Below are 10,709 nucleotides of genomic sequence, written 5' to 3'. Positions count from 1 at the left end.
TAACTGACTTAATCATGACTACTTATGACTGATTCGAGCCCCACGGCGCGGCGGGCGCGCTCATTTGAATCGATTTTGCGCGGACATCGGGAATTCACATCGCTAATTCGCTCTTGAGACGTCACAACATCATCATTCATCATGATCCCAGCCTATATACGTCCCACTGCTGGGCACAGGCCTCCTCTCAGAACAAGAGGCTTGGGCCATAGTTTCCCACGCGGGCCCAGTGCGGATTGGGAACTTCACACGCACCATTGAATTGCTTCGCAGGTTTGTGCAGGTTTCCTCACGATGTTTTTTTCTTCACCGCAAAGTTCGTGGTAAATTTTCAAATGTAATTCCGCACATGAAATTTCGAAAAAACTCGCAGGCGCGAGCCGCGGGTTCGAACCCACGACCCTCTACTTGAGAGGCGATAGGTCAAACCACTAGGCCACCACAGTAGATATAAACCCAGACCAGACGTTCAGTAGATATTAAAAAAAGTGACACGGTTGGTTTCATACAGATTGAGGTGTTTGCGTTATCTGTGTTATCTATATCTGTGGTCATGTCTAATGACCGTTGTTCTGCGACGGTTTGACAACTTTAAGTTATTTCCTTAATCTTCTTCTTTTACTAGCTGTTGCCCGTGATTCCGTCCGCGTAGAAATTCATTTATCACTAGCCTAACTGCAATTTTGCAGGATAAAAACTATCCTATGTCCTTTCCCCGGACTCGAACTATCTGTACACCGGATTTATCTAAATGGTTCGGTGGTTTAAGAAGAAAAGAAAGAAAGAAAAGAAACATTTATCGTGACAAACATAAGAAACATATGGAAAAAAAAAATAAAATAAGAAAAAATTAGTTTTATGGTATGCCACAAAATGGTCCCAAATCAGCAATCTGCCGGTCTTGCGAACGGCGCTGGTCTTCCTTTGGACCATCGGGTCATCATACATAAAAAAATTACATCATTAAATACAGTGAGACCGATAAAAAATTTCACTTTAAAAAAAAAAAAACAAAAACTTAAAATGAAATTGTACCTATATTGTAGAGCCGAGCCAAGCCAACTCCGCAAAGAATAACATGGGCAACACTGCAAATGTAACCGCATATTATGTACGTGATTGGGCGTTAAAATATAGTGCCGCCAAATCACGTTTAGACGTAAAGAGTACCAAACAAACAGACAGACTTACGAACTTATATACGCATTTATAATATTAGTGGTATTAATTTTGGGCCTCTTTTTCTAGAAATAATTAATTACTTTGCTCAACGCGCGACCTACGATAGCTGTACTTCGTTTTTAGCATTAGAAAGAATGTAAGCGATCTGGCGTGTCTCTATTGAAAAACACTTTTAAAAATAAGTCACAGCAAATAGTAGCAATTAGGAAGGACATGTGATATCATTGAAGGATCATTTACATGATTTTGTATCATAAGTAATCCATCCATCCCAGCCTATATACGTCCCACTGCTGGCAGAGGCTCCTCTCAGAACAAGAGGGCTGGGCCATAGTTCCCACGCGGGCCCAGTGCGGATGGGAACTTCACACGCACCATTGAATCGCTTCGCAGGTTTGTGCAGGTTTCCTCACGATGTTTTCCTTCACCGCCAAACTCGTGGTAAATTTCAAATGTAACTCCGCACATGAATATCGAAAAAACTCAGAGGTGCGAGCCGGTTTGAACCCACGACCCTCAGCTTGAGACGCGATAGGTCAAACCACTAGGCCCACCACGCTTATACTTAAGTAATAGTTACTGATTTTTTTAAAATGGTTTCAACAGAACACTGGGTAAGATTGTTTACCCTTTCTAATGCAAAAAAAAACGAAGTATACGTCTATGAAAAAAATCTGTCTTTATATAGTTCTCCGCCTCCACGCTGTAAGAATACACATACATCACACAAACCAAATACCACAACCACCACTTAACGACGCGTTTCGATCACAAACAGAGTTCGTCATCAGAGCAACACAACCGAACAGTACTACCAAATGTTATACTGTATATGCTACTGTCTCAGAATGTAGCTCTCACGCAGGCCGTGCTGATTTGGAACCAAAGAATTGCTTTGTACGTTGTACCTATACGGGTTTACCCGTGATGTTTATTTTTTACCGAAAAACTCATGAAACCAATTAAAATGTAATTTCAACTTTAATTCCATATAAAAAGAAAATGTAATGACTTGGGATGTGAAATATTTTCTTCTGACACTTTATTAATTTTAAATTTATTCATATGAAAACAATTCAGGATTATTTTATTATTGGTTAAATTGTATCTTAAGTTTTGTAATTTATAAGTTTTTTAATTTAATTATCCAGCATTAACGACGATATTACGTGATATTACGACGATATTATTACGATAATTGTGTGATTTAAATAATTTAAGCATTCTACACTTCCACTGAACGTAGATATAGTTTATTTAGATATAGTTAGTGTTTAGTATTGTAACTAAGGGACCCCATACATCCCTGTATTTTTATTATTGTTATTATTATTATTTGTAAATTTTTTTCTTTAATGTGTATAATATAGCTTTTAAATATTTTATTTGTAATTATATTATTATGAAAAAATTACTTTCTGCCAAGTTTCTTGCGCGCGCATTCTTCTTGGCAATGATGGTCTTTCCGAAACCGCTAGTAGTTTAAAAATGACGTGTAAAAGTGCCCATTGCGGCCTATTTACTGAATAAATCATTTGAATTTTGAATTTTGAATCTATCTTCGGGATGCGCTCAAACTTTTAAACTATGACTTAGGGTAATAAATATTAAATAGTTATAAAAAAAATATTTGTCATTATTCTAATAGCTAGCCATCAAAATGTCAAATAAACCAGCCAAGTAAAGAAAAAAAAACTATTAATTTAAAAAAAACATACCAAAACGCAAGCAAAACCCCACTTCATGTTCCGAACAGCCGCCGCAGCGTGAGTCTCTTTCTGCGCAAGAGTCGCCGGAGTTGCCAGAGCCGGTACAAGCGGCCTGCGCGGACGCACATCGATCACTGGGGCGCCATGGTGCGCGGTGGCTATGGTGCCCGAGACCATGGGGCGGTGTGCATGGGTTTGGAAATTTGGGGAAAAATGTCTATAGCCTATTACACCTCTCCATTTCTTCCGTTACCAGTGTGGTATCGGATTAGAATATTACTCACACCTCTCCATTTCTTCCGTGGATGTCGTAAGAGGCGACAAAGGATATATGTTAAGGTATACCGTAGGCGACAGGCTAGCAACCTGTCACTATTGTACCGTTTTTGTCAAACTTAAAACCTAAAATTGCTAAAAGTGGCTCCGAAGCTCTGCCTACCCCATTTGGGAAAACAGGCGTGATGTTTGTGTGTGTGTGTGTGTGTGTGTGTGTGTGTGTGTGTGTGTGTGTAAAGCCTATTGCTTGCTTTGGTAAATCTCCATATACCTGTGTTTTCATACTCCATATACAGTGTGTTGGTATTCAATGAAGTTATAATATTGTATTGTATTGTTAAAGCTAAGTAATTTTAAAGTTAGGTAAGTACATCAAAAGAAATAGGAGGACAATTATTTATTTTTATATATTAACATCATTCTAGTACAGGTGCTTTGGGTAATTCTGTAAACGGGGTTATTCCATTTATTTAAAATTTCTCCTAAACGTGTTGATGTTTACCACTGGCAGCACTTAAATGGACGCCCATTTACCGCTCCTCGCGTCTCTCCAGATGATGCGAGGCGCTGACATCGGTTGGACGTGCATATATATTTTTTTTGGGTCGAGTGCATTTTCGTGCCAAAAAGTTAAATACGAAATAACCCCAACACCGCTAACTCTAAAACCTGATAAGTTACAAGATTGAACTATTAATTTATGACAAAATAATCGTTTTTGCGAATGACTGTGTCAGTCTAAAAGGCCTAGCTACAGTTTAAATTTTTTTCCCGAATTACCCCTTTAGGGGTTATTCCAGTGAAGTGATTCCCGAAATAACCCCAGCTTACTTTAGTATGGTAATTGTCTGAGGTATTCAAACTTTCAACTTTTCAAGATTTACATTTTTTTATTTGTGGTGTAAGGCGGCCAACCGCCATCTATGGACCCCAAGCCAACCTTACCTGCCCGTGGTGCACCCTGCCGTCTGACAGACTGGGCTCTGGCAGCTGGCTGATTGCGGCATAGCGCAGCCAAAATCGGCACAGTTAAGTCCCCGGGCCCCGGATGGGCTGCAGCATCGGCGGTGCAATAAACTGTGGCCTACGATCGCCAACTCGCATGCCCAGTGTGGGGATTATGGGCAAACCCCTACCAGAATGAAGCGCACGGCAAAGAGATGGCCCCCAGTTCCCGGTCGCCCCGCTATTCCTTGCCATAGTAGCGTTCATGGTAACGGTGGGCAGAGGATGCTAAGAATCCCGGTCGATCCAAGGCTACCTAAGTAAACTGACCCTGGCTACGTAGAACGGACGGACTTTTAGGACTCTTCTAGCGCAGTTGGAAGTGGAGCTGGAGAACATAAGGTGGCATATTCAGGAGTTAAGTGAAATACATAGAGAGGGAGAGGGCACCATCATCTTAGACTCGGGCCACCTTCTGTACTTCCGCGAGGATGATCAAACATCACAGGGTGGCGTAGGGTTCCTTGTTAATAGATCCCTCTCTAACAACATTAAAGAGATCTCCAGTGTGTCGAACAGGGTAGCGTACATGATACTTCGGCTATCAAAACGATGTAGCATGAAGTTTATTTAGTTGCTTGCATACTTGCTTCTTTGAAATGATTATGGTTCACGCGAGCGAAGCATGCTCACTTGCAAGCTTGCTTAAATGTTTGCTTGCATGCTTGCTTGCTTGCATACTTGCTTGCAAGCTAGCTTAAATGCTTGCTAGCATGCTTGCTTGATTGCTTGCTTCATTGAAATGTTTAAGGTTCACGCGAGCGTAGCCGCGGGTAAAAGCTAGTTCAAAATATAAAAGTGACATGGCATTTCTAATTATTTTATATACTTACAAATATATTCCCGCGGCTTCGCTCCTCTCCCCCTATTCTGCTATTCGGGGCGGAGACAAACTCTACAATCCACACATCAAAGATCATAATAATCTGTCCAGCTGTTCTCGAGTTATAAATGGTGTAACTAATCCAGCTTTGTTCTATAATGTATGTAGATTTAATATTCCTTTGCGGCAAATTTTGAGAACCACATTGTGTTTGTGGGGTTATTTCGGAATACAGAGATTGAAAAAATCTGTAACTGTGGATATTACTAACGAAATAAAAAATAAAAATGAATGGGGTAATTTCAGCCTAAAAAGAAATATGAACCTTGAGCCAAATTATAATAAAGTCCACCTTTCAATAACACACAGAATAACCCCGCTATATTCCGAAATAGCCCCTGTGCAAAAAAAATAAGTAACTAGTTTTTGAATACCAATATTTCCATAAATCGATCATATTTGAGAAACTTTTTTATATAGTATATAAGATCGATTAGTGGAAACGACAGAAATATCCTAAGACTTTAAATATAATGTACCAACTCGGAGTAATTAACGAAATTACAAACGTCATGTCAACTCATCAAAAATCCACGTGGAATTACCCCAAAGCACCTTACTATTTTTTTGTACGTTGTATATTATATTTAAAACTATGCAAATAGTAGATTGTACAACAAGAGCATAAAACGAGCCATTTTACGCGAGACCTTCTTAAAGCCACCCGAGCCCGTGCACTAGAGCATAAAAAATTATTTTATGTCGCCTAGATCCAGCATAAATACGAAATTTATGAGCATGAGAAATGAACATTTAATTTTTGCTTGTCATCCTAGGATGAAGAGTCATCATCATCATCACAGCCTATATACGTCCCACTGCAGTGCATAGCCCTCCTATCAGAATGAGAGAGCTTGGGCCGTAGTTCCCACGCGGGCCTTGTGCGGATTGGGAAATCACACACCCACGATGTTTTCCTTCACCGTAAAGCTCGTGGTAAATTTCAAATGTAATTTCGCACATGAATTTCGAAAAACTCGGAGGTGCGAGCTGGGGTTTGAATCCACGGTCCTTAGTTCCTTGGTTTAATACCCTCATAACTACTAACGTATGGTTACCCTAGTACTTGTCCTCAACGCGTGCGCATCGCTGCGTGAGCGGCGTGGCCAATCAGCGGCCGTGGACACAACAACAGTGGTGTCGTACAAACCCTACGGAGTGCGAAATTCGAACTTAATATCTTGCCTCGCTGACGCTTATATTATTTAATACGAGACAGAGTGACGGTATGATAATGAACTTCGATTTTTGAATTTCGTAGTAGCCCCCCTGGGACGGAAAACAACAGACAAATTGGGACAGGAAAACATGAAAGGGCACGTGTATGTGTGACAGAGTGAGCGGACGTATATGCATTTAGTGAAATACTGGAACTTCAACCAAGAGCTTCAAGCAGAGCCACCGGACAAAACTAGTCAGGACACGGGACAAAAGTAGCAATATGTATGGATATTTGTCATGTGTACGTTGTTATGTAGATAGTTTGAGACCTTAAAAAGGACATAGGATAAGTAGTTTTTGTTCCAGAAATTACCCCATTGGGTCGCGATTTTAATTTAAAACTATAACGGTTAAGTTTTCTTGACAATTATTAGTAGTTTAAGAGGAAATAGTAGACTATGGTATAAAACTTGGAATATTCCGTACAAAATACGAAATCCGTAGAAAAATATTACTTAATTTTTTTGCGGGCTTGTCCGATATGCTCTTGGCTGTTTTTTTTATGTTTGTTACCTCAGAACTCCAATCATTTACTAGTATGAACCGATTTGAAAAAAAAGTTTTTAGTTCGTTTAAAAATGCCTTCAATTAGGTCGCATAAACACCAAACTAGGATCTGATAGTTGGAGCCTAAGGAATTCGAGGGAATTCTACAAATATTGTTGGGACACGATACACCTATGGTAGTTTGGATATAAGTATCTAGTACTCGTGTATTTGCTCTTGAAAATCATCATTTGGTGAAGTGGAACTGATGATGAAGACCACATTTGACCAACAGAGTACTGCCCAATAACAAGTACATCACGGGTTGAATTTCAATTATTTTAACACAGTTGCTAAGCAATTTATACTCATCGTGATACATATGTGTGCAATTTAAGGTCCGCCCGTATTGCTACCACCATCTTGCCCGCTAATCCTGCCGTGAAGCAGCAGTGCTTGCACTGTTGTGTTTTGGCGTAGAGAGTAAGACATCCGGTGAAATTACTGGCTCGTGAGGTATTCCATCTTAGGCCTCTAGGTTGGCAACGAATCTGCAATACCCCTGGTGTAGCAGATGTTTATGGGCGGTGGTGATCTCTTACCATCAGGAGACCCACTTGCTCGTTTCCATCCAGTTGAATAAAAAAAAATAGTAAAAATGAAACGGGTGGTGAAGCACAAGGACTACTCAATAATGAACGCCTCTGCATCGGAAAAAGCAATCTTTCGTAAAAGGTAAAGAGCAGTTGACATTAAACTATTGTATCTTAGATAACATACACTAAAAAGCGTGAATAAAATATAGCAAAATTGAACCGACTACAAAAAACCATGAAATTAAATTTCTACCAGTCTGAAGTCGGTGTCTCAGCGCGAGCCAGTAGGAGTGATTGAAGCCCAATAGACTAAGTACTAGGTAGACGACTAAGTATATCAACTCCTGCTGGCTCGTGCTGAGGCACCGACTTCAGACTGGTAGAAAATTATTTTCATGGTTTTTTGTAGTCGGTCAAATTTAGCAAAAAAATCCAGCTTAGGTAGGTACTAGAACTAATAGTGTCTAAGCTACGCTGCGGACTGACGAACAGACAGACATGGCGAAACTATAAGGGTTCCGTTTTTGCCGTTTTGGCTACGGAACCTCTATGATTCTCAAAAAAATAAATATGTGTGTTTCTAACTCTCTTGTTTAGCCATGCGTTGTCTGTCTGTCTGTCAGTGAGTCTATCCAATCAATCAATTAGTAACGTTGCTTCTATACTTATCATTGGATCATCATTTCGGACTATAGACGTCCAACTGCTGGAGCTTTCTATCAGAATGAAAGGTTTGGGTTGCAGTTCCCACGCGGACCCAGTGCACATTGAGAGCTTCACAAACACTGTTGTATTTCTTGACAAGTGTGTGTAAAACGCATGGTGAATTTCCTCGAACCTACGTCCCTCTGCTTGAGAGACCATAGATCAAACCACTAGGTTACAACGACTTTTTCTTATAAATACGACCATTAGCTAAATAAGAGTGGTTTATATACATATTTTATTTGATAAAAACTTGTTTAAAAATTGATAGACCACTTATTTGGCTGATGGTACCTATCACTCTTTTCATTATACATATTTTTAATTAATCGTACAACTAAAGCATATGGTACCGTACTTGTGCACGCCACTTACCAAATACTAAACCGCAATACCAAACTTATTGATATGCTAGAATGTTTATGTTTTTAAACACAAAAAGCGTCTCCTGAACAGTAAGTGTTTTGCAATATAGGCAAATGTTCTTAGGGTACAAGACGATGAGTATAGTATAAAATAAATTAAAAAGATATCATTTATAACTCACAGTTTCCAATTTTATTCCTCGAATATCAATTTTAACACTAAACTGTTACTATAGGTAAGGCGTAATTAGCGTGATTACAATATAATTTATGAGGCACTAACAATTATACAGAGTATAGGCTATCTATCAAGGAGCAACAAGTGCGACACTAGCGCCACTTGCAAGCAAACAAAGAAACACCAGACTATTTTGCAATAGTAGTCACAGTGCTGCCACGTTAGTTCTGCTACTTGCCGCTAGATGGCGCTACGTTAAGCTAAGTTGGATATTTTTTACTGATGAAATTCCCTTTCATAATTCACGATTTTATGTTAATAAATGTTAAACTCCTTTGTTGGTTTCTCATTTGTTTTTACTCAATGCAACATTATAGGTAAGTACTTATAAAGGTTGTTAGTAGGAAAACATTAGAATACCTAATTGAGTGACAGGTACATTTTTTATAATTGGTATAATTGGCTACTTACCCTTTGTAAACTTAGTTTCATTGCCACTTTATAACTAAAGTAAAAATATTGTAGTACATACAAAAAAAATGTCGTATCCTATAGGGACAACACTGGTTAGAAAGTGTTTCCATGGCAACGATGTGTTTACATTTTTTAGTGACAACAGCCGGTGTCAGTTTTTATTTTACGAAAAATGTCCTCAAAAACCGAAGTTACTATGAAATGTTCATGCGACAAACTCAAAAGCCCTCCAGCACCTGCGACGAACAAAAAAGTGAAAATAAAACTACCTAAGAAAGTTGTGATATCGAAGAAATGGCATCGAACCTGTTCACATGAAGTCAAAAGCCATTCTGCTGGTGTAATCGATGAAGCTACTGAAGGAACTGGCAAACCTAAGAAGGTAACAAAATCTGAATCAACTGTTCACAGAAATACTAAGAACATAGATTATTGTAAGAAGTGCGGGGACACTGATGATGACATTATTACCGCCGTGTCTGAATATACAGGCAATTCTGATTTTACGAGAACAAATAATGAAACTGCTAAAAATACCGAAGAAAGATCCAAAAGAACAAATACAACTGAAAAGCAGAAACACTCAATACAAGAATACTACAAAAATGAAAACTTTGAAGGTTACATCAAAATAACTGGCTCAAAAAATACAAAAAAAATCATCGCAAACGATCCAGAAGGTAACTGTGACAAAGAAGAAAAAGAGATAATACAAGAATATTACAAAAACGAAAGGTTTCAAGACCTGTATGATTCTATGCACGAAATGGACAATGGCTTAAGAAATCTAGGTACTCTAGATACTATAGCAGAAGTTAATGAGAAACAGACTCTATCCAACAAATCTTCCGAGTCGATTTACATAGTAGAATCATCAGATGAAGAAACCAATGTAAAGGAACTTAAAAATTTCAGAGATAGGAATTATTTTGAATGCCATTCAGGAAAAACTAGAGTCAAGAGCAAAGGTAGCGTCACATCTCTTAAAGAACACAAATGTAGTTATAGATTCTATCTTAATGACAGATTATTTCCAATAGCAGTAAATGGCAATCACAATGACTGTATCAGGTGTGTTGACTGTCATTTGCCATTAGAAATGTCAAGTAAAGACACCAAAGTCAATGGGACTATACAAGCTAAAGTCAAATTGGGTGATGAGACGAAAGATACGGTGTTGCTGTTGCCAGTGAAGGAGCCTCTGATTGTTCAACAAAGAAGGAAAGAGAAGAAAGATAATGAAGTAGTTTACTTCGGTTTGATAAAACTGGATCAAAATGGGAATTCTATATTCAAACGTTCACTACCAAGTGATTCTTTAGCACTGAAATATCAAAAAGGGTACAGAGAGTTTAATTGTGATGAAAATTACCGCTATAAAAAACTTGAGGAGGCAGACATCATTGTTATTTAACTGGCTGTAGTTAGAATGTGCTTATATATTTTTTATAATTATGTAGATGAAAAATAATTGTATTATTTTTCTTATCGATTAAAGTTATCGCTTGATCTGTGACGTTTAAGTACTACTCGTTTTTAGGCCTCTGTACCACAGAAAGAAAGGAAACCCTCATAGGATCACTTTTTTGTCCGTTTGTTATTCTTTTTTTCGAAGGAATGGGATATTTT

At 38.5% G+C, this 10,709-nt stretch overlaps 2 protein-coding genes across 2 annotated transcripts in view; one reads left to right on the top strand and one right to left on the bottom strand.

The window, feature by feature from the left end:
* Positions 1-3,068, bottom strand: part of LOC141431410 (GAS2-like protein pickled eggs) — a 20,967-nt gene extending 17,899 nt beyond the window's left edge. Inside the window, exon 1 of the mRNA XM_074092578.1 lies at positions 2,901-3,068. Within this exon, the coding sequence (XP_073948679.1) occupies positions 2,901-3,068 (168 nt within the window). The remainder of the gene's footprint in view (positions 1-2,900) is intronic.
* Positions 3,069-9,214: 6,146 nt separating this feature from the next.
* LOC141430754 (uncharacterized) lies at positions 9,215-10,589 on the top strand. Its single transcript, XM_074091615.1, has one exon. The coding sequence runs from the start codon at positions 9,253-9,255 to the stop codon at positions 10,492-10,494; it is 1,242 nt and encodes a 413-aa protein (XP_073947716.1). The 5' UTR covers positions 9,215-9,252; the 3' UTR covers positions 10,495-10,589.
* Positions 10,590-10,709: the final 120 nt, after the last annotated feature.

Source organism: Choristoneura fumiferana, chromosome 9 (assembly GCF_025370935.1).
Source record: "Choristoneura fumiferana chromosome 9, NRCan_CFum_1, whole genome shotgun sequence".
Lineage (NCBI taxonomy): Eukaryota > Metazoa > Arthropoda > Insecta > Lepidoptera > Tortricidae > Choristoneura > Choristoneura fumiferana.
This window is presented reverse-complemented; position numbering and strand designations above follow the sequence as displayed.

What these genes read in the sequence shown, in the direction of transcription:
- LOC141430754 (XM_074091615.1), top strand. Translation starts at nt 9,253, where the DNA reads ATGTCCTCAAAAACCGAAGTTACTATGAAATGTTCATGCGACAAACTC.